This window comes from Myxocyprinus asiaticus, chromosome 28, assembly GCF_019703515.2.
Source record: "Myxocyprinus asiaticus isolate MX2 ecotype Aquarium Trade chromosome 28, UBuf_Myxa_2, whole genome shotgun sequence".
Lineage (NCBI taxonomy): Eukaryota > Metazoa > Chordata > Actinopteri > Cypriniformes > Catostomidae > Myxocyprinus > Myxocyprinus asiaticus.
Genome location: NC_059371.1, coordinates 128,960 through 154,543, shown reverse-complemented (window position 1 = coordinate 154,543; position 25,584 = coordinate 128,960). Strand labels below are relative to the sequence as shown.

Genomic DNA, 25,584 nt, shown 5'->3' with positions numbered 1-25,584 from the left:
ACCAGATCAGTAATCTTTGACATAATCAGTGAATGATTTACCTGGTCCATCTATAGGAAGTAGTACATCAGGCATGGACTGTTTTGCACACAGGGGAATGAGATAAAGATCTTTGATGTGTTTAGAAATATTAGAAACAACCCCAAATCTCCTTCGACTGTTGAAATAAGAGAACAAAGACACATATGCAACCTCCTCTTCGTCAGATGATGGATGGAACCGAATCAATGACAGCACCTGTAAAAAAATTAATAGTGCAAATACATTTAATTAACATTTAATTGAATGATATACCTTTAGCAGATATATTAAAACTATATGAAAAAAATGCTATTATTTTGTAGATCATGTGCTTACCTTTGCATCAGATGTTTTTATCAACTCAACATATTCCCACACAGTTTGTGGCAATATCCTGCCTCCAATTTGGATAGTGTCTGGTAAGTCCTTAATGGAAACAATATATACATGTAATACCTATTGACCAGCATTTAATATCATCTATACAACATGCTTACGAATTACGAAAAAACAGGACAATAAAAAATATTGAGAAATATTGCCTCTTTCAGAAAGTCAGGGGAGCCTGAGATTAAGTATCCCTTTGTGACGAATTTGGCCACAGTTGGCATGTTGAGAAAGCCCTTCCATAAAGTGTCCTGCTTGGATAAAAACTGTCTTGTCCCCTTGTCAGATGGAGTAGGAGAGTCCAACAGCCTAAAAAGAGAGCTACATGATTAAGAAAGAAATTATATTTGTGAAATATAGGTTGTTGCAATTAACTGCATTACTATTCATTTTCAATCATTTTCAAAAGTGACAGCACGCACCTTGTGGTCGAGCCATATAAAGTGTCTACCCTGGAAGCTGACGAATGCGAGGGTTTCATGAGAATAGATTTTGGCATAGGAGGCGGCACGTGCAAGGGATGGATCGGCTTTATCTCTTTAGTAGTTTCACTGACATTGAGCACTGGGGGTGGATGTTGCTGTGGTGGAGAGACAACCGTTGGACCAGAACATGTTGGAGTTAGCCGGTATTGAGCTGTACGGGGGTCTCGTCTTGAGATGGACACAGTGGATACTGACGGGATCAGAACAGGGGAGAAATCCACTGATGGTGTCTGTGTTTCACAGTCCTCTGCATTTGGAGAAGCAGGCGACTCCATTACATCAGCATCTAATACTGGCTTAATAGGTGGGGGTGCTTCTTCCATCACTTGAACAACAGATGAATGTTTCTCTTCTACGCTATCATCCTTTGTCTTCTCCATCTTGGGTTTTTTTGGTTCAGGCTCCCCTTCAGTGGATACTTGGCCTATAGGTTATAAATTAATTTGTAACAAATTATACTGTGTTGCAGGGCTCTGGCTTTTTAGTCCACATGCTGGGAAATATATGGGTAAATTACAGGGTTGCATCAATTACGGTATCCTGAGGTTTGCAATCCTTATTCATTAATAAAATTACATTTTTATGAAAATGTATTCATATGTTTTATTATGTAGCACTCAAGACTGTGCTATATTCTCCAGGAAAATAGACAGTGCATGTTAAGTAGCAGTGTGGATTTTAGAATATCATACCTGTACATATCCTGCAGTTAAGGTCAAACAGATGGCGTTTATGTTCTGGTGTTGTGTCTTTCAGCATGCTGCTGATCACGTCTGGGACATCTGAGTTTATTTTCCTCGTTTGGCTTTGCTTGAGTTGAGTCAGAGATGATTTCACTTCCTGAGGACACAAAAGGATTGATTGCTTGATTGTTCAGAAGAGCAGAAATGTTCCAACTAATTGAAACAAACTCTCAGTATGTGTAACCATTGGCTTGTAATTAGTGTTAATCTTGTCAATTAAATTACTGACGAAAATGTTCTTTGGAGCTTTAAATTTATTTTTTTTAAATGATAAAGACAAGACTAAAAATCATGATAATCATCAAATGATTTTAGGTGAAACATATTGTTGATGAAAATATGACATGAAAAAAAACTGCAATATATTAACAATGCACTAGCACCGTTTTTTATTATTATTTCTTTTTTAAAAAGAAAAATCTAGAAAGAATTGATTGAGGTTATCCAGTCACAGTATGTTGGGGATATCCTCGCTTGAGGGGCATGACCTGAAAGAAAACCAGCTACAGCGTTTACATCAGTGGTTCTCAAAGTGTAGGGCACGCCCTGTAGGGGGGACGCGGAAGACTGACCCGACCTCAAATCTCGTTCACTTTCACACATTCATCAAAAATAGTGAAAATGCACACAAGAACCGATGTGTGCAATTTCTTTTCCTCTTAATTTTCTCCTAACTTGCACCTGGAACCACAGCGCGTCCTGCATGTGCAGCTCTTAACAGCCCAAAGCATTGATGTCAGGTGCGCTCATGTAAACAAGGTCATTCTTGCATGTGCGCCAGTTTCAAATGAGTAACGAGGTGAATTAACACTTAAATTTCGGTCTGTTCCTCACACAACACTATCATATGGCTTCAGAAGAATTTAAATCTAAGGCACGAGTGTTATGGATGACTTTAATGCCACTCTTATGTGTGCTTTCAGAGCTTGGACACAAACACGATCCTCTCGTCCCTCAATCTTGTGTTTCACGGATGAAAAATAATACTGATTCTGAACGACGAGGGTGAGTAAGTGATGGTGGAAAGGTCCGTTTTTATTAAAGTTTATCATTATCATTAATCAGATTAGTGTTGCCACTTTTGAAGTTTCAAAATAAGGGACACTTAAATTGTCCACATCCTTCACAGTTTTAGCAATAAATATACCCTTTCTTATATGCTGAAATTCCTGACCCCTGACTTATATATATATATATATATGTTAAAAATATATTTATTTTTATCTTTTCGAATATTTGTCTCCTTTATCTTATTTATGTATACATTTTGGTTGGTTTATATGTATTTTTTTTTCTTCTTCACCTGTACTTGTCTTTATGACTCAGTGATTGTATTCATACATTGTTTGATCTTACTGAACATTTATATAGAAAAAAATCCACAGTTTTAGCACCATTTGTGGACTTTTCGGATGGTCCTTTACCCACCATAGGCACATTTTCCAACTTATATCAATATTAAATTAGTGATCTGGAACGATCTGACCAGCTTAAATACGGGACAAATCGCATCCCATATTGATTCGATAAGGATGCATAATTTTATCTTTAAATACAGGACGATCCCGTATTTTACGGGACGGGTGGCAACCCTGAATCAGGTGCAAATTATTGTCCAGAGGTCCTGACCGCTACCGAAACAGCGCATAGACGGCGCTGTCACGTGATATGTTCCTTTTTTCAGCGCTGGCTAGGATGCGACAATCACAGTCATTTATTATTACTGGATGAGGATTTAAAAAAAATTTTACTTACTAACTTTAACTTTATAGAGACTGCTGAAGCTTATTTCCATTCATAGGTATAAATCCTTGCAATTATCAGTTTTTATTAAAAAATAACTAAAGTAAAACTGTCTCCAATGAGATATAAAACTTTCTGGTAGTTAAAATGCGGATGAATGGAGGATTCGGTTTTCTGAGCGGCCAAGCGTGGATTGAAGTGTAACTTTTCATTCAGTTTTCATTGTATTTTTAAATAAAACCTTTTTTGTCAAATGAAGATGAAAGAAAATTTAGTTTAATCTTTTAAAAAATGATTTTCAATTAGATTAATTGATTATTTTAAGTTTTTCTTGTTTCAAAGGGGGGCGTGACCTGAAAAAATTGAGAACCACTGGGCTACAGTATATCACAACAAATCCGCAATATCCACAACAAACGTAATATTACAACTTATATCTACACAGACAATAAAGCCAATGAACAGGTGAGATAAAACTAAGTTACGCACTAGTCAGAATGCATAATTAGCATCGTCAATATACTGTTTCCTTATGAACGCGCTTAATGTAACACAATATACTTACAGTCTAAACTTCTAAAAGTAGCTAATACTTCTGTATATTCATCATACGCTGCATATTATTTCAGGAACTCATGTTTTAAGGATAGTTTTCTCATGTTGTTTAATCTGGCATATAACACATATTCATCTTTAATGTGTTTGATACATGTTTAAATCATTGTAAGTAGTTTATAGAATTGTTATTTTCATCAACTAAAATAAAATATTAAAATATAAATAAATTGTAAAATTGAATAAAATAAATGAATAAGACGTGGCAAAATATTGACTAAACTTAAGACATTTTCATTAAAAAGCAAAAATTATGCCTAAAGTAAAAAAATGTGTGAAAATTAACACTGCCTGTAATGTATTTTCTTTCTCTTTGATTAAATCTATGCATGAATACATATATGAATCTATTTTTTATAATTATTATTTATACTCCATAATTGTTTATATTGCAATCACTTAATATTTTTATTTTCTGATATGTGAAGCACTTTGAGAAACATTTCATGTATGAAAGGTGCCATATAAATAAAATGTATTCAATTAAATTATTATTTTTAAAAGAAATTCATAGTGGCAGGTCAACTCACTGAAGGAGCGGATTTGCTCAATGACTGTTTGCTCTCTACATTGACCACTGTCTCTGGACAGACAGGAGGATGTTCTTCTATATCTGTGGAAAGAGAAGACGGTACCTTCTTCAAAGACCTCTGAAGCACCGGGTCACCAGTGCACTCCTGTCGGGGGAACAATGGGAGAAACACTTTACCTAGATGATAACTAGCTGTGCTTAATGTCATCATGAGTTGTACACAGATGCTTACCTCAACAGACTTCGTGTTCTGCTGACTCAGGTGGATGAGTTTGACTGGAGAAATTTCTTTTTTCAAAACCTGGTGACACAGCTCCTAAAAAAAAAAAAACATGTTAGAAGCAACAGAAAGCAAAATCAAATAGATAAAATAAACAAAACTAAAATAAATGTTTTCATTTCGCAAATCCAGTGATAGTTCACAAAAAAATCACCTTGTTTTTGGGATCTTTCAGGCTGAGCTTGAGATGCTGGTATTTACTCTTGTACTCCCCACCTGTGGTGTAACACATACTGAACATCTCTTTCTCCATGTTCACAGCCAGTTTCTCAACTTCACTTTCAGAGATGTTCAAACCATCACTTGCATTTAGTCTGAGAAGAAAATCATCATAAAACATTACCAAACAGTATTCATTAAAGCAGAGGTTCCCCAACTTTTTACAGTGACATACCCTTCCAAACATTATTGGGGTTCCTGTAGCTCAACTGGAAGTGCATGGTGCTAGCAATACCAATATCATGAATTAGAATCCCAGGGAACACACAAACTGATAATATGTTTGCCTTGAATGCACTGAAAGTCGCTTTGAATAAAATCATAAGCCTAATGCATACAGTAAATGTAAATGTGAAAATATGTATATTTAACACAAATAGCTTTGTAAAGCAACTCCCTTATAACAAGCATGTTATTTGCACAAAATCAATCCACAGGCCTATTAATAAATGGCTCAAAGGGCCTCCCTTGTGTCGCAGGAGCAGGATACAGTATAAGATCTGCTGGTGTTGTGACAAAGGCTACGTTCACACCACAGCTGAATGTGACCCAGATCTGATTTTTTGCTCAAATCTGATTTTTTGGTTAGGTTGTTCACATATAACATTTTAAATCTAGCCCATATCAGACACTGGTCTGAACAGCCGACACTCCTAAACTGACCCGATGCGTATAACAAACTCCGGCATGTTCATCATTATAGTATGAATAATTAATTCAATTATAATTAAAAATGCAATTATCAGTTTTTTAATGCAGATAGGACACATGCCTATCTGATAATATGTCCACGAGTGTTGGAGATAGACTGTTGATGGATAAAGTATTTTCATGTAGTCATTTGCCTTTGTATGGTGGAATTTATAATAATCATTGGAGTTCAAGTGTAATATTACCTACAAGCAAAACAACCATAAAACCGAAAGACAGCAGGAAAAACGACATTACATATATACTGTATGTATGGTAAGAAGAGTTATCTTTATTTCAGATTTCCATCGACTGGCTTGCATTCGTATTTTGATACAGTTTGCGAAATATAGAAACTGTGCGAGTGACACAAGCAAAGAGCATCGTTATATACATTTACATCTGTATATTTTCATATGCATTTTTAACGTGCAATCCAAATGAATTACTGAACCCAACTGTTGAAGCCTATACTTTTATTTTCTTTCTTTAAAAAAAACTGAATGCATTAAATAGACAGATATGACTCGCACTTAAATGTTTGAAAATATAACAGCCGTATATATATATATGCTGGAAATCAAGTGTGCAAATGATGAATGTTGAGGTAGATTCATGTAAAGATCACATTAAATCTGACCAGGCTGCTCACACCAAAGACACAGTGGAAAAAAAGTGGATATTTTTCTGATTTATTTCCACATATGAAAGTGGCCCAGATCAGATTTGAAAATGTCAGATTCAAAGTGCTTTTGGCTGTTCACACGATCATCCAATTAACAGATCTGTGTCACATGTGAGTGAAAAAATCAGATTTGGGCCACATTAAGATGCAGCGTGAATGTAGCCAAAAATTGTGCATCATTGCCGGCCCACTTCAAGCACTGCAGCGAAGTATCAGCACAATTGCGAGGCCAGCTCAGAAAGGTACATTTTTATGTCATATTTGACACTGAAAATCAAGATTGAGCTAATTTGCTGACAAAAAAATCATGCAACGATAAAAAAAATAAAAATAAAATAAAAACAGCGCTTTTCAGAGTGAGCAAATATTTACATGCGAATGTGGAAAATGATTTGCCCGCACCAGTGTGAGTGACGTTTGACACCTGAAATCAAAACTCATGAACTTATATAATACCATTAGAATAAAAACTCACTAATACATCTGACCTTATGAATTACTTTTCCCACTGGAATTGAAGAGAAAAAAAAAAAAACTAAAATCATGTACTACTGAAAAGTGTGAGTCTGGTGATAAAGTATCCATATGACTAGCTATCACTTAGCAATGTACTGGCGATTACGCACTCACGCACAACGCATGAGTGGATGCAGTTTTATTAACTGCAATTTGATTGGATTCTATTTATCTGACCTTTATGACACCACCATTTTGGTGTTTCTACACTGCATGCTCAAAATAATTTTGCCTGTGTGAAATACAAGAACTTGGTTTGAATGATATTTTGGACTGGGAAGAAAATAAATAATTGGTTTTGTTTGCGTACCATCTCATCGTCACCTCACAAACCTCCAGGGGTATGCGTTCCACAGTTTAGGAGAAATGTTTAGATATTTTCATAAATAAAGTATATTAAAGGAGTAGTTTACACACACACACACACACACAACATTTTGTCATCATTTACTCACCCTCATATTGTTCCAAACCTGTCTGACTTTCTTCTGTAGAAACAAAATGGAGTTTAACATTAAGCAAAATATCATAAAAGTAGTCCATACGATTCATGCGCTATATTCCAAGTGTTCTGAAGCAACATGTTGACGAGAGTGAGGAACAGATTGTCTTTATCCTCTGTAAATCTTCCCTTCAGTCATTACTGTCAAAGCATGTTCGTGTTTGTCAAACTTTTACAACACATGAAAACCAATGCCGTTTGGCATTGACATCAAACCTATCACAACATGTATTCACACACCATATCTGATGATGTGGGCAAATCACAAGATTTCAAAGCTGCCGTAGAGGGGAAGGGGATTTTCAGTGAAAATTCAGTCTGTTCCTCACACAGAGCTATCATAAGACAATAGCAAACAAGTTGGCGCTCGCAAGTATCCATCCACATATACTACCTTTGAGTGGAAAAAAGCAGACTGCTAAACATCTTTTGTTTCAAGAAAGAACGTCATTTGGGGTTGGAACAACATGAGGCTGAGTAAATGATGACAGAATTTTCAATTTTGGGTGAATTATTTCTTTCATGAAGACATGACTTTGAAAAATTTCTCTAACCTTTGAAGCAAAATTTCAGTTAGCGAGCGACGAATGTTCTGTCTGATCTGTAGTGGACTGGAGAGAGGGACTGCAACAGGTTCGTCCGCTGCAGGTCGGACATCTGGGTGTTTGATGGACTCAGATGTTGCTGTGGACTCAGAGGGCTTTTTAGCGACAGGAAATGGGTTTTTAATGAGCGTGCCTCTCAGAAGCTCCAGGCGTGGAGATCCTGGCATGGTTTTCCTGGCTCTTCCTGGTGTGGATTTCTTTATCGGTGGGGCTGCAGGTGCCTTTTCAGGAGGGAGACTATCTAGTGTCAGATCTGAGAGTTGGCTCTGTGGTGTGTCTGTATTGCACTCAACTTCCTTTCTGTCTTCAATAGCTGGAGGATAAAGATAATTGAATTATGCCAAATTGTCAATTGGTCTGGGAGGGAAAAAATTAAAAATTTGATATTTTTTGAAAGTGTGTATGGAGGTGTATGGTCTGTTGGTCAAGTGAAATAAACAACTTCAAGAAAGAAACCTCACTCTTGGACTTATGCTGCTTTCACATGCTATTGGAATCATAGTGAATGAGTTTCCTACTCTGAAATAGCACCTGAACGCCCCCTCAAGTCGTTATTACGATCATTTTGGTACCTCGGTTTCCAAGTTGAGAGACAAACTTTCAACATGGTAGAAGAGCGTACGGTTTCTGCAGTAAATGATACACTGTAAAAATAATATCCGTAATTTAATGGTAAAAGACTGTAAAAATGCTACAGTAAAAACGTTAATTAGTTAACAGGTAGTTACCTTAAAATATACGGTAAAACATTGTAATATATTTAAAAAGACAATACATGTAATACCAATTTACATTAAAACGTTGTAAAAATATTTTAGATGTAAAAAATCCCGTACAATAAACTGTAAAAATGTATATTATGTTTAACAAGAGAGTACATGTACTTTTTACGGTAAATTATTGTTAAAATTACGGTAAAATCAATAATCGGGCATTCCCAGACTTCCCTGCATGACCCATAATTATATTTTATGGGGATAGTTATGTTTCTTCTTATTTTTAATAGCAGTTATGTACTTTGGAGTGTTCTGTGCTATATCTGATGTATTTTAGTTCATGTTTATTAATATGTATTTTAATTTCACATATGTTACCCTGATGGTGTTTAGTGTTTGTGTGAGTGACACAATACTGTCTCTACATGTTTACTGGTCATTGCTCCTGGAAGAGCCACTATTGATGAACTTCATGTCATCATGCCCTTCTGTAAATACTATGATGATTAACAATACATTATAAAGTAAAAAGCAGATTTTTACAGTTTCATATATCATGTTCATTAATTTAATAATATAAATGACGGCAATACACCGTAAAATATACAGGCATCAAAATTACATCCTATAAAGCCTGAAATATGGTTACTGTATTTTTTACGGTGAATTTCTGGCAAACACAGCTGCCAGTTTTTTACCGTAAATTTAACAGGCTTTTTTTTTTTTACAGTGAAGGTTTTTAATAAATTTTTCAAAATGCAGTTACCTTGTTTTGACTTGCTGTTTCAATCATTACCAATTATGTAACCATTAAAAACTATACACTTTTTAAGTAGAGATAACAGCATGTATTTTCCAATGTATTTCTATGTACAAAAACGCCACTGTCGTCAACAAGCTGACTAACATATATTATGCTGTCAAAATAAGAGTTCCCCAAGAAATATGAAAGAACGTGGCATAGTCCATGTTTCTGACAACAAAGCACTGGAACGAGACATAAGTTTGACTTCAGAAGTGGAAAGTGGAATAATTGGCTAGTTGCATAAGGCGCCATGTTTGATTTCTGGTTTAGAGAAAGTACGCATAGTTACTTCCGATTTCGCTAGGCACCGCTCCAGAGACCACTGAAAATGGCATTTTATATGAGATGTTTACAGAAAAGAGATTTAAAATGTATTGTAGCATCGCAATGAAGACACGTGAGGCCGATCTCATAAACAGTGTGTTTATTTAAGGCTGCTGTCGGTAACAGCCACGATGTATGCTGTAATTGTTTGAAGAAGCACATTTGAAACAGTGGCGAACCCCTTCTGCCCACAGTCTCCCCTTGCACACACACACTCTCTCACACACACACACACACACACAATCTCTCTCACGCACACACTCTAACTCTCACACTCGCGCGCACACACAGACAGACACACAAACACACACACAGAGCACACAAAACATTCAGGAACAGCTCTCAATGCAAGAAATTACAACCCAGCCAAATGCATACCACAGCAAATTCCTCTTAACAGTTAGAATAAAACAAACAACATTTCAGCACGTTACAGTACGTTATGTAGTTACGTTGATGACTAAAAAGGTAAGAAACAATAATAAACATCAGAAACAACAGTAGCTCATTTTACTTTCTGTGAACATTAATAAATAATGCTAGGCTTGGATACAGATTTAGAAAGATATATACAATTTGAAGTTGGATATACACCTGCAGGGTAAATAAGGTCATATAAATCCTCTGCTGGACAACAAACAATTAATTTTATAAAGTTGCAATTTCTGTTAATGCCTATTTTTGATTACACATGCACCCTTTAGTCACTTTTTGGTAAAACTTTACAATAAGTTTCAATTTGTAAACATTGGTTAATGCAATTGGTATAATGAACTAACAATGAGAACAATTTTACAGCATTAATCTAAGTTAATGTTTCATTTACATATACTATTGTTCTTTGTTAATTTCTGTTCGTTCATAATACTGTATATTGCCTAATGTTAAAGGGATAGTTCATCCAAAAATGAAAATTCTCTCATGATTTACTCACCCTCATACCATCCCAGATGTGTATGACTTTCTTTCTTCTGCAGAACACAAATGAAGATTTTTAGAAGAATATATCAGCTCTGTAGGTCCACACAATGCATGTGAATGGTGATCAAACCTTTGAAGCTCCAAAAATCACATAAAGGAAACATAAAAGTAATCCAAACGACTCCATAAGAATCCATGTCTCCAGAAGTGATATGATAGGTGTGGGTGAGAAACAGATCAATATTTAAGTCTTTTTTTTTACTCTAAATCTCCACTTTAACTTTCACTTTCAGATGTTAGCGTGAGACTAAACAGGCACCACACGTGACTTTCAAAGCCCTAATCTGATGGCAATGTGGCGAAAACTCACAGGCGCCATCTTGTGCACCTAGCCAATTCTGATAGCATGAGAAGGCAGCATTTTTATCCAAATTATTTATGAAATGTTGTGACTCTTGAAAAGACACAGAAAAGTGCCTTGCACTTTTAGATGAGCAAATCTGGCCTTGTCTCAGAGAGTGGCCATCAGGTGTTTGCAATTGCTGTAAGGCATTCATTGCTCCAGCAGGGACTACATGTTCGGACATATCATCTCTTCCACTCTTAAGCCGTGCCCTCACCACATGCCCAGACTACCTGAATCGGTGTACTGTCATCTGTCATCTTGCTTTTTTAGTAGCACACATGCTACACAACAGAACTCAGAAGAGGTACACATATTACAAAATCTTTGGCCAAGAGGCATCCCTGGCCAAGAGCAAAAACTCGTTTTCTCACAAAAATTCACACGAGAAATTATCACGAGATTTGTTTCCAGAAATAGAAGTTCACGATCGGCTCCAGTGGTGAGCACAGACCTTAGCAGGGGTGGAAGGTCAAATTTTTTTTGAATGAGTTGTACTCATCTCTAATCTCTGCTCCCTCACTTCATCCTGTCGTCTCTGCTGCTTCCACTCTGACATCATTATCCTCTTTAGAGAACTGACATTTTTAATATACTTTTTCATTTCCTTTCATATTAATGTAATGTTTTTTGACTATATTCTGGCATTAATATGTTGGACCTTTTAGCAGTAATGTGGCAGAACCATGGTACAATGATGGTACCAAGATAATAATACTATGGTTCTAAATTGTTACCATGGTAGCCTACATGTCCAAAAATGGTAATTCCATGGTACTTTTTTAGACTAACGGCTCATTCATTTAAACAAAAAGTAAACTGTTTTTTGCTGAATCAGACAGCTCCTTCAGTTTATGACAGTATTTCACAGAAAAGTATTGAATTTCTATCTACAGTGAAAGTGATATGAACACTCCTGTTATTATTAACAAAGCTGTCTAAACTACAAGTGTGTAATGCCGGAAATGCGGTCGCAATCAAGAATGATTATTTGATGAACTTACAATACTGTATATCAGGTGTAGGCAGTGTTGTCACGATACCAACATTTCAGTTATTGGAACCAATACCAGTGGACTTTGACGATTCATAATGCAAAAACTAATACTGACTAATTTGTTAAATGGGTAAACATTGTTTCAAGTTCTCAAGTAATTATTCAAGACAAGGAAACAGTCAGTAATAAAATAAGAACACAGAAACAAATGAAGAAAACAGTGCTTACAATTTCTAACAGCAGTATCAAATATTCAAGTAAACATTCTTACATTCTCGTGGATTACAGGTCTTCACTGTATGATTACAATACATTCATATTTTTTTTTAAAACTACTAAAGTTATCCAGCCAAGAGCAATGAATTGTTTTCTTGTTACTATTAATGACTTAGTGGCAGGTCTATCAGGCTGCATTTACATTGCAAGTCCTAATGCACAGATCTGATATTTTGATCAGGGCTCAACCATAAGGACTGCCCAATGGCCTGGGGCCACGGTGAGAGAGATTCGGGCCAGTTGCTAGAACTGCCACTTGTCCGAATGGGCCAGGACTGCACTTAACGTTGGTGCAAAAATTACACGGCGCGAACACAGACTTCTAACAGAGCACTCAACTTTGTTAAACCCCGGTTATACTGTACATGTGGCTGGAAATCTGAGCTTCGCAGTATTCTAAATGCAAGTACATTTAAGAACTAGGTATGTTTCAAAATGAAAACATTAATTTGACATGCTAATGGCATCTGATATGAAAAGAATCAAAATCACAATGGCTATTATTATTATCAAAGCTGTTCAGCTCGAAGATTACATTTAAAACGGTCTACTTTATATCATCCTCATTATACACCTGTTACACATCTCATTTCATGTACAGGTATTTTCTTTCTGTGCATTGTGTATCAGTCAGTGTTGGTCTTGTTAGGGTTGTCTAATTTCATGTTTATATCCACATTCTTGATTCATAAATCAGGCCTAATATCCACCTAATGTATATTACACATCACAACCAATTTAGTAGCAAGGTCTCCTCTCTCAGGAATTCATGTTTATTACATTCACAGACAACAATCAAAAGTTGGCCCAAAAGTTGACAGCATGACTAAACAGGTGACCGAAAACCCATCCTCTGCTTCACTGAAAAACACGTGAAAATGGCAGGAAGGCTGAGGTTATATCATGTATTTATGAATTAATGTCTATAAAGCGCTTATATAAGGCAAAAAGCTGCGATTTACAGCTATCTTGCAAACTATAAATGATACAATTATGGGGTAAATTATTATGGTAAAAACAGCTATTTTTAATTTTTGTGTTGGGGCATATGAAAATGATGGCAGGGCAAGCAGAAATCCTTAGTGTTGAGCCCTGTTGATACAAATCTTTTTTTTGTCCCGGTGTTAACACTTACTTCACACGTAACTGACTGTTTCCATCAATACCTCGCCAAGACAGGCATTTTGAAATGTATTTGACCATCACACAGGCACGTATCCACATTACCGTGAACGCTCTCACAACATGCACACAAAAAGAAGCCGTCTGTCAGAGAATGCATGGGGAGCGAGTTTCAGAAACAGGGGAAGAGTAATTTATATTCACAAGGAAAGCGATACCTGATTGGACGATTCAGTAATATTTATCAGGAAAGTGCTACCTGTTTGGTTGGAGAAACCATAGCCTTAATCATAACCGTTAACAATCAGGTAGCGCTTTCCACATAAATATGAATGAGTCTTCTCCTGCTATCCTACGTTTTAGAAATCCACCCGCGTGGGAGCCGAAATGAGGAAAAAAGTGATCTTTAAGAATTTTGTTATTTGAGTAGTTTCTCTCTCTACTGTTTACCGTTTGATCAGTTAACAGATAGATCAGTGGTTGTCTTGCGATCGACCATTCGATCGGGATCAACGTAACAAGCACCCCCTGCTGTACATAGTGTGAACTTTTTATCTGACCTGTTACTCATCAGGAGCAATGCCACTTCGATGACCCCAAGGGCGAATTACCAACAGCATTTTTGAACCCTTGATGGGCACTTCACTTCAACAATGGTTACACCAAACTAAAGTGAGAAAATTAATCTTTCTTGAAGGGCCAAAGTGTACATTCATACAGTAATGCCTTGATCCCTTCATAGCACCCACTTCAAGGGCTCTGCACTTTGAGAGATGATCACTTTCGATTGGAATTCGTCCCGATCTTCTGTAGCATGCGAAGGTAAAGGCACTTCAGTTTATTACAATAAAACACAATTATGATCAAATTGTGTCTTTACATTCTTGTACAAGGATGGATAAGATTTGATTGGTTGAAGCATTTTGCTGTTGTCGCTGAATCGCTCACACTACAAGATGCTGTGGCGATAATATCAAACATGCTTGAAAAATACTGCAGCATCTGTGACAGCTCAAGTCTGGTTCAGATCATGTCGCTAAACTGCTCATACTTGATGTGCATCGCAGACCACAGCGACCACCGATTGGGGGGGGGGGTCCTCGCAGACGTTAAAAATCTGTCTGCGACAGCAAAATCCAATCACAAATCGTGTAAAGAGAGCATAGCTTTACTCGCTCTGGACTATGCAATAGAGTTTGGCTCCTTAAATTGTTGTTGTGCTTCTGTTATGTACACTGCCAAAGTACAACCATGAAAAGGTTTCTCCTTTTTCAGCATATGTGGGCATATAAATACGATTATAATCAGATCTTCATTTGAACAACAATGGATGAAGGTTATATAATTTAACAAATGATGAAAATGTTACATCTTTTAGTCAACAAAAATATGAACATATCAGCTCCTACATTTAGTAGCTGGAATCGCCCCCTTCAACCAAAATAACTTCTTGTACGTCAGGGCTAATCAATTCTGTTTGTGGAGGGCCACATCCTGCAAAGCTTACTTCCAACCCTGCTCTTACACACCTGCCAATAATTTAAGTAATCCTGAAGACATGATTAGCTGGTTCAGATGTGTTTGATTAGGGTTGGGGCTTAATTCTGCAGGACAGTGGCCCTCCAAAAACAGAAACGAATAGCCCTGTTGCAAGTGTTTATTATAAGTTACGGAACATCAGCTTTGAGAGATTTTTGCCTCTTCCTCCATGCAAAAATTCCTTTAACCTTTTTCCTATTTCTCTTTAAACACTCTCACCAAAACACAACACTCCCACAACTAAGCAACACAGTTGGTTTGAGGGTGGTCTTCTCATATGACATGTTTGGTGCTCACCACAACCTTTGACTCCTCTGTCCAGAGCACATTGCTCCAGAAGTCCTGTTCCTCATGTAGGAGTTGCATGACAAACTTTATTCTTGCCTTTACATGATGCAGAGGTTTCTTCCTTTCTGGCCTCCCATGTAGACCACCTTTCTAATGGTTGACACTGCACTTTTACATTGACTGTTGCCGGAACTCATTCTTTGTGTCTTCTTCAAGCATTTTGCTCTCTGATGTTGGGCTAAACTAAGTGGGACAGCCTGGCGCATCCATTTGTAGATTTCTTTTCTTAGAAATGGCTTGCGTACATTTCCAGGCTTATTAGCATCAAAAACTTTACATCTCAGAGCTTTAGTCAGCACTTTTGATCATGGCATGATCGTACTATGTACTTCCATGGCTATGACCAAACCAGGTGTGGCCCTCATTTTTAGTATATTTTATTAATGTTTACCTGAATTAAAGACATTTGGTGTAGTGATAAATGGGATGTACTTTCCCTACATTTAGAGAGGAATGTAGAGAATTCCTCTCTATCCTTCTCTGATATTGTGGTCAGAGAATGATGCTGCATTGAAATGCCACACAACACACATACTCACAGCTAGCTATCCATTAGAGAGCTGTTAATTTTGTAGACAAAAATATAATTGTGCCAAAATATTAACTTATTTAATTATAAAACTAATTATTAAAAAAATAAAATACTTTTTTTTTTTTTTAAATGGATGACTTGGACCGAATAATTAAGAAAAGCAGCCACTATGTGCCCAACATGTAGATGGGAACTCCTTCAATACCGTTTAAAAGCATCCCAGGGTGATACCTCAAGAAGTTGGTTGAGAAAATGTCAAGAGTACATGTCTGCAAATCCTAACCCTAACAGACAACACTTTAATATTGACATCAATATCTGGACTGGTCTAACAAATATTAAGGCTGGAATGTCTGTTTAATTCTCCAAAGGGCCACTAGAGGGTATCAGTACTCCACCAAAAACTTTCCTGTAGAAACTAGGGAAACACAATCTTATTTGAATAACATGAAGCTACTGGTTTAAACGTTGTTTAGTAATTAGGAATCATATTTGAGATTATTAGTGGGTTGGTTGATTGATTTCTTTTATAAAGTTTTTATTAAGTCAAAGGTCTGATTAAAATTTCAGATCTACAGCAAACTACAGCTATAAAAAAAATGGTATTGTTATTTTTGTACTAGTCTCTGCAAAGATTTTCATAACTTAAAAGTATCTCAATCTATAAATGTCCTGTATTGTTATTTTCTATATTCTGCAAAAATAACATCTGGAATATGTTGCAACTTTCAAGTGCAGAAAAGAGCTACGATAACTATTGTCCTTGTTTAAAAAAAAAAAAAAAAACAAGCTTTGAGCTTGTGAGTTCTCATGCTGCTTGATATAGATATGATTTTAAAATCTGTTGTGTGTGTGTTTTGGTGACATTTTGCCAGGGTGCATCTGTTATGCTCATAGATGTTAATCACTTAGCAATCTGACAGCCAAATCAGAGGGTCTCCAAGACCAGATCATTTCGGCATCTGCACTTTATTCCCACAGTCATAAAATGTGATCATTTTATTGAGATCTGTGCTTGTAGTATAGACCAGCAATAGCCCTGAAATGATGTCACACTCTCTAGAACTTGATATACATAAAAGGTTAGACATCATCTTCAATGTTGGTAACAATGACGATAAACAGTGTGCCAAACAGACTGACGTTAGAGCTTATGTCCAGGGATTGTCCAGTCTGACAGTTTTATCTGTGTATCAGCTTTAATGTCATGTAGAACAGGATTACGGGTGTGTTCCATGTTGCTAAAGAAGATGCAGGAAGGTATTTTTTTTGCATCCCAGATCTGATTCAGATCAACTGGCCTAAATGACTGCACTGGGGAATGTATCACGCATCCAGAATTCATGTGAACTCATGCAAATAACTGTGTCATGATTTTATATGTAGATGAGGCAGTACTTGTATGATGGTTAAGACTCGGTGTGGTGTAGTGTGCTGGTGTAGTATAGCGGTTATGGCTCAGAGCTGGTAACTGGAAGTTTGCTGGTTCAATCGTCAAGCTAACACCATTGTGTCCCTGGCAAAGGAAATCAACCCCAGCATCCTCCAGTCATAGTTATATCATGACACCTTTCAATGTGACATTGTGCTCAAGTCAAATTCCACCAGCCCTGGTTGTGGTGATAAATGAACCTTCTGTTCTATTCTAAGAGACTTTTGGGGAAAAAGTCATATTACATTTTTTGTTGCCCAAATGTGTGGGAGACTCAATTTACAATTTACAGACACTCAATTTGCAGGGAAGTCTATGGTCTGATCACACCAAATTTGTGCTTCAATGATCAGTTCTATGTTTAGTGCAAAGCTAACACAGTACATGACAATAAGAAGACTACAGTCACAAATCACTACAGTTAATCATTGTGTTGATGGACTAATACTTTAGGAATTCTGTGACAGGAAAACCTAAAGATAGAAGGGAAAATAAATGATGTTACATACAGAATGATCGTGATGGAGAAGGTGCTGTGGTTCATAAAATCACTGGGTCTTTTCACACTGGAGCAGTCAAAGACCACCTCATAAACAACTACACAGCTGAGGACTGCTCCATCCAACTGGACAGATCAGTTTTGCTGAGTAGTAGGAACTTTAACTCAGTTCCCAGTTGAAGACAATACAGTGCCAGGAAAATTACTTTTTGTAGGTAGTGTATCTATGTTGTAAGCTCACCATAGAGCTATTAAACTGAATGTGGTTTTATTGAACAAAGTATCTGATCTGTAAAGCTGATTTGTAACTTCTAAACTATTTTAAAAGTTGATTGGACTATTTAATGTAGAAGTTTAAATTATTTAACTTTTATGCCATTCAATTTGATCACCTTACAATTTTAAACAGAGAGAAAATACAATGTAAAATTTGGTCTTGAAGGTAGAACTTACAAACTTTTGACCCAATTCATGGGGTTAAGACCAAAGTATACCTTGGTTGTCTACGTTGCTGATGGCTCTGCGTACAGTATGAGTGGCGCAATTCCATCATCAGCACAGTACTCATCTGTGCGCATCTTCTGCACATGCGCCTGCCATTGACTGTACTAAAAAAGTATCACAAAACAGCGCTTGTGTTCGCCTGTGGTCAAAAGAGTATACTTTGAAAGGCAATGCGGTCGACCAGGTGCGATCCGATTAGGAACGCAGAAAAATGAAGTATACACAAGCCTTTAGGCTAAGCACTATGATCTTGTTGCATCTGCTACCGAGCATGCAAATTGGAGCAGTAATCTATCGAGGCAATACCCATAATTATAATAACCCCTTGCGCTTGGATTTATTTGTGTGTGTTTGGTCAAAGCATGGCAACATCTAAGGCCATGTAACTAACTGCTGTTTAGAATAGATGCTTTTTGCTTTAGTGTTTTTAATGATGTCTTGCTGTAAAAAGTTGTAATTTTTTTCCAAGTCACCATCAGAGTGATTAGTACTCACTTTGGTGAAGTTTCTTCCGTTTTTTAAATTGACTTAACTCTTCGAATGTTTTAGTGGTAATCACCTACACTGCTTTTTAAGTAAGCCTAACTTATTAGTATTCTGGTGAGGCTGACACCTGACCATTAGTGGAAATGGAAGTCTGCTTATCAAAGAATAAATTGTTCTAAAAACTATATTTTCTAAACTAGGAGAACATATTTATGCTCAGCTAAAGTAAAACATCGAAGCTTGTTCAACTTGGGTATGTTTGTAGACTTCGCTGTTTTTTTCTGAGTTTGTTGGCTTTAATTGAATTAATTTGACCTTAAACTGAGAAAACTCAAAAAGTCCTGAAGGTGGCTGCCTTAAATTAAGCTCTCAACTTCTGATTTTTAACAGTGAACATGCCAGGTCAAATTTCAACCCTAAATCAAAATAAATAAGACAACACATTTGAAAAAGATAATGAAGCTGATTTTTTAGATTTTTTTAGATTTTGTTTTCATTGTGACATTTTACAATTACATAAAAATAAATTAAACTAATGAGAATCATCAATGAGAACAAAACTCAAAAGTAAAACAGGAAGCATTACAGAAAAGAGAACTGGGGGAGGTAAAATGAACTCAACTGTAATGAAAATAATACAGAAAAAGCATACTTCATTTTATGCATTTGATTTTGCTTTTGATTTGGGGGTAAAATATGACCTGGGCATGTTTCTGTTAGAGTCCAAATGAAAATATTTAAAAAAAAAAAAGGAAATGCACTGACGACATCAGCAGTTTAATTTCGATACACTTTTAACAAACTGACATCAGTACAGGACTTGTTTAAGTGGTTAGTAAGATAAAGTCTGCATTAAATAACTGATGAAAGATCAGAACTTATGTATATCTAAGGTGATAATGTGGCTAAGACAGGAAGCGACATATTATAACATATTTCATTTTCGGCTGGACAGCTTTTGTCTAGCATATTCAAAGTATTTTCAGAAAATGTTCAAAATTGTCGATTTGCATGTCCAGGGTTTCTTTCATTTCCCGTTTCTTTTGCTATGGTGTGCTGTATGGCTCTTTAAAGTCGCACTTAAGTGCCTTGTGAAACAGGAAGTGGGGGCGGGACACCCCCAACGACTCGTCTCATTTTAAAAAATAGAAAATTGGTTTTCATTTACAGCCACACACACACACACACACACCCCTTTCCATCATGCTGCACATGCAAGAGCCACTTACCGGGGAAACTTGTGAAGCGATCTCAATACCGGCCAGCTTTTCTAAAGTTTTTAGAATGGAATGATTATCTAACTGTCAACATTACTATATAACCAGCCCACAAATGCACACAGCACTTCACAGTCATTGCTAACGATGAGGCAGGAGCCATTGTGCCAATACAGATGAATGAGAAACAAGTGAAAAAAAAAAACAATATTGAAAAAACAGTCATTGTTTTTGTTATTGAAAAAAATTACTGTTTTTGATTAAAGATTTTTTTTTTTTTTTTAATAACGTGCATATATAAACTTTATAATAAAAACAGAAACATCCAATAAGAATATTTTTAATTAATGGTAATTTTAACGTTCTGTTCATTTGAGACTTTTTCAAAGAAATGACGAATGTGGTGAAGTGATGGAACTGTGGTCAACAACTTTGGAAATATAATGGAACATGTCAACCAATTAGAACCAAACACTCAACAGAATCCAGAACTCAACAATTGATGTATAGCTTTCAATTTGCTGCAAATATTTACTTTCAAACATTTTAAACGTTTCTATTAGGGCTGTCAATCGATAAATAAATATATATATATTAATCGACTTATATGATGTGCTGATTAATTAATTGCATATCAATATTTAGTAAGAAAGGACCCCAAATACAGATCGGTTCAGCTGTCTTGAGCGCCAGAGCGCGTCATCTGTGGAAGACTGTACTGACTGCCCCCTACTACCACAGATTCGCAAAAATATTAAGGAGGTACATCAAGTTTGAATTGACCCTTCGCTAAGCTTGAAGTGACATTGAAGTGAAATTTTAAAGAATTTTTTTTTGGAAAAGACATTGTTAAATTACACAGTAATTTGATTGAAAACTGTGGAGACTGTGAATCAGAATCGAGACAAATGGTTCTCACAGTCACATAAAAAGAGAAGTGTCATTTTATGGTGCTTACACACCTGTTAACTGCATTAGATTTGCTTCAGTTGAGAGGCTGTAACACAACACCTTCAATGTAAAATGTCACCATTTGAGTTTTGCTATGATGCAATGAGAACCACTTGTGATAAGATCAAAGAAAAACATTGGCCTGTTAAGAGTGGTCTGCTGTGACCCAGTGGTCACTGTGCAAAGAGGTTAACACACATTCTCTAATAGCTCAGAACCTGTTCTGTTGTGCCTGTCAGAAATGTTGCGTTGAAGGTGTATGCAAAAATGTGCTTGTTTGGGTTTCATGTGTGAACTGGGACAAAACTAAGCCCAGAGCACTAAATCTAAATCCATGTTATTCCTGGAGAAGAACATCACTAGTCTGGTTTTGATACTACTTATCCAACCGCTACCACTTTGTTTGTAAATGAGGACCTGTCAGATTAAACACAAGTTTAAGAACAGAGTACCACAAGGCTCTGTATTAGGTCCTAAGCTGTTCTTGTATATGCTTCTCTTAGGAGAGATTTTCAGGAAACATGGAATTCGTTTTTACTGTTATGCTGATAATACACTTTATATTTTTATAATACACTTTAAGCTTTATATTTCCTCCAGACCTTGTGTTGAATTTCCTTCATCTACCATAGGGGTGTATGCAGAAGCAGCATTTGTAGAACTTCAAGGCTTGCAGGATTGATTCCTTGGAAGTTTTTTGTTGGAAATATTGTTATTGAAGGAACATGATGTGCAACTTTAAAAATGCCTTTTTAGTAATTTTGTGGTTAGATGCAAGTTTGTGTGATTAGTGAATGTGATTAGTAAATCTTCAGGGCTCTGAGTATGGCGTCTTTTGGGAGTCAAGTACTCAAAAGACAAATTATCCAAGTACTTTGGGTCCATCTGGACTATTTTTCAATAGTCACCAAAGTTCAGTCCGGTCAGTCAGCTGTTGATTTGGATATGACTGTTCTTTCAGCTTTTCAAGTTTTTCAGATAGTGTCAAGTAAAAAAACAAAAAAAACAAAACAACGAGCTTTGAAAACAACCCTGCATTCTGTTCCATTATATTGCATTCCATGTGGATGTTTGAAAGGAAGAACACATCCTATGTGAACAGTCTCAAATCACTTCAGCGCTGGATGCTTTTGCTGCCCCCGAATGAAAGTCACCGTGTACAGTGTTGATGCAAATTATTGTCAGATGACACTGATTGCAAGGTACCGTTTTTCATGATCGAACATTACGGAGTACTTAGGTATTGCTCAGAGGCTCAGGGATCTGTGCACATACCTATTACCATAACAGCATTCTTAGTGCTGCCACAGTTTGTTTGTCCATCTAACTAAGTGCTTTCATAACATGATCCAATGTCCCCTTTCATAGGTTTTGTCATAAGTTGGTTTGAATAAAATTGTCTGCATGATGTGGTAATTGTGTAAATGCGGTAAGAGCCATGGCTTAGCAGTTAGGAAACATACATATAGTGCTCATGTGGGCATTGCAACTTGTCAAGTCCAGCTTGTGTCTAATATCCTCACTAAATAACCATTTGTAAACACCAATCTTCCAGATTTTTGTCCTTTAAAGCCTTTTTAAGTTAAAAACTAAAGAATAAGTGTACAAACTTACCTCGACATACAGTTATCAAAACCTATGTATAGACTCAGTCCACTGAAAAGATCAGTTGAGAAAGGGGTGTGGGTGGGTGTGTGTGTGTGTGTGTGTGTGCACGTGTTTGGCAGATGTAATGCAGCTCCTTGTGTCTGATACATACTGTGTTTGTCATCTACAGCAGGATCTGATGATGTTGTTATTGATGTTGGTTTCTCAGGGTCAGTGACTGCAGCAGGACACACTGACTCTCCCTTCATCACCTCCTGTTTGCTCCCAGTCTCTTCCTGTACAGCTTTCTCACTGATCTTTACCTTGAAAAGCTTTGCAAGAAATGATCGTTTCTGGCTCTGAAACATGAAAGCATAAGAGTGAACATGAGTAAACAACAAGAGCAACAAAGCATCAGCACTGAAAACAAAAGGTGTGGTTCTCCATATATTTGTGCATAGGGAATACTTTTTTAATCTTTTATATTATTATTTTTTTTTTTCACATTTATTGAAAAATAAAAAATATATATTTAATTTATAAATATTATGATGATGACACTAGTATATGGCACAGTAAATCATCCATTACACAGGGCTCCAGACTAAAAAAAATGACTAGAGAAGCAAGATAAAAAGCCGAAGACAGCTGATAATCGATTATCTGCAGATAGTAAAAAAATATATACCTATGTATATCTAATTTGTTAAAAAAAATTCTTTGCCTTTCCTTACTGTAACAGGGAGGCCCAGACACAGAGGCTGCAAGAGTCAAAACTAAAGGAAATCTCACATGCAATTTATGCTACCAAAATATCAATAATAACCAGAAAAAAAGGTTAAGTACATAACGCTGGACCGTGGACTTATTTCGAAAAGTCTGTACTCCCAGGTGTTCTCACAAACAGATAAAGGAAACAAAATATGCATTCTAATAACAATTTACAATGAATTACAATATAAACACTACAATGTGAACCATTTTTATATAACAAAATGAGCAGTGATTCATCAACAGTAGGAATGGGATATCGAATATATCGAAACCAAAAAAATCACGTACCATATCGAGACAAAACTCAATATTTCAAAATTTGCAACAGTTTTCGGTCCATGTGATTATAAATAAAATGCCCCGTCAAACATCATAATCTCTAATCGCTTGATTTTACACCTACTGCATTTTTTCCTACACTGTTTACAGGGTTCACATAAGGTGTTTGAATTTAGCTTTTAGAACAGGGGTATTCAATTAAATTTCCAACAGGTTCAGTCTCAACATCTCCATACCACCAATGGTCCGGACAATAATAATGTATCATTTTGTAGCCATTCTGACTAATCTCAATGTGTAAGTAATGCAAATTTTATGTAATAGTTATTATAAATTTCCAAGTTGTCAGCAATAGTACTTTGTAAAATGAGAAGAAACAAAAATCATAAAATCAACAGTCAAAAATTCTCTTAAGAACTGGGCAAGAATGATGACATTGTGGTCCAAAGACAACAAAAGTAGTGGACTATGGGGGAACTTCTACCATTTATAGCTACATAGGAAAGATACCGTATGGGGGTTCAGAGGTAACCCCTGAGAGAAAATGTAGGTAAAAGTCTTAATGAACCATTTTTATATTTTCCTTAAAATGCAAATCTACCAAAAACAATGTACATCTAAATAATGCAGTTTAAAATACTGTTTGCTATAGTTAATTATAAATGGGCTGGCTATCAAATAATGGAAATGTTTTTCATTATAAGCAGAGAACTCGTAATTTCAAAGTTTTAAATGTCTTTCTTACCATCCAAGCAAGAGATATTTATCTCTGATTAATTTTCACAAAATGTAAACAAAAATCTTTATTATCAATAGACTCAAAACATGTTGATTAATAAAGCTAATTTTAGACGAAAAAAACAAACAAATCAATTGTCCACGTCACAAACCTTGCTTAGCTATACCATCGGAGTCATATCAGACACATGAAGATTGTTTCTGCTTCATTTTTGTTTTCTGCAGTGTATTTTAGCGAAAGATGCTGGTATCCATCTATATCGCTGCTCACTGTTATACTCTTCTTCGGTCTACTGTCTTTAAAATAACCGCGTCTGCAGCTCTACAATGCAGCGCCTCATGTCGCAGGCTGGGGGACAGAAGCAACGCATGCGGAGCATGAAAGGGCGTAAATGAAGCGTGTTTAGTGCTAGAGAAAAACATTAAAAGGACGCAGCATTGATAAATCAGTGCTATCTACGCCCCGGAGCACTTGCGGTGTACACAGCTCCGTTGTTTTGTGACGCTGCTAACCTAAAGTGTAGAAACACTGAGATGGGGCAACCGTTGTCATGATGTCTCGTGGTCCGGATGTAAAAAATCCGGGGTCCGGACCTGGACCGCTGATGACCGCTGTTTTAGAAATTTTAGTACTGGAATACCTTGTTTTGTTGAAAACTGCTTGAGATTAAAATGGACCATTTCTTATGTGTAATGTGTCCAAAGACGAGATCCACATACCTCACTACTATTGAATAATGAGTCTTTTAATATCCTTTCTGTTCTTCACAGTCAGATATAAAGCAAAAAGAAATATTAATTTTAATCACAAATAGCATGGATGCGCTAAAAACAGACTTCTCTCTCGTTAATAAATTAAACACCTGTGTGAGTCTGTGAGATGCATGTTGAACTCTTAAATTGACAGTGCAATTTTAGGACTTGATATACAAATGAAATGTAAACTCAGTGTTATTACATGTAAATTGACAGCTCATTTAATTATTATATAGGGCTGAGGGAAAAAAAATTGATTCTGTTACAAATTGTGATTCTTGAGCCAGACAATTTTAAAAGTCTTTTTTATTTAATAAAAATATTTTTTTTTTTTTAAAAATACATGTTTATCTTA

General features: G+C 36.3%; 1 protein-coding gene across 5 annotated transcripts in view; it reads right to left on the bottom strand.

The window, feature by feature from the left end:
* si:ch73-181d5.4 (death-inducer obliterator 1) overlaps window positions 1-25,584 on the bottom strand; it is a 48,781-nt gene that overhangs the window by 5,716 nt on the left and 17,481 nt on the right. For 4 of the 5 annotated variants that reach the window (XM_051660402.1, XM_051660405.1, XM_051660403.1 and 1 more), the window contains 10 exons: window positions 22,855-23,041; window positions 7,973-8,336; window positions 4,961-5,120; window positions 4,759-4,842; window positions 4,525-4,671; window positions 1,586-1,733; window positions 831-1,317; window positions 564-729; window positions 358-447; window positions 42-237 (listed from right to left, as the gene is read on the bottom strand). In XM_051660402.1, the coding sequence (XP_051516362.1) occupies window positions 42-237; window positions 358-447; window positions 564-729; window positions 831-1,317; window positions 1,586-1,733; window positions 4,525-4,671; window positions 4,759-4,842; window positions 4,961-5,120; window positions 7,973-8,336; window positions 22,855-23,041 (2,029 nt within the window). The remainder of the gene's footprint in view (window positions 1-41; window positions 238-357; window positions 448-563; window positions 730-830; window positions 1,318-1,585; window positions 1,734-4,524; window positions 4,672-4,758; window positions 4,843-4,960; window positions 5,121-7,972; window positions 8,337-22,854; window positions 23,042-25,584) is intronic. The other variant, XM_051660404.1, reaches the window with a different exon arrangement.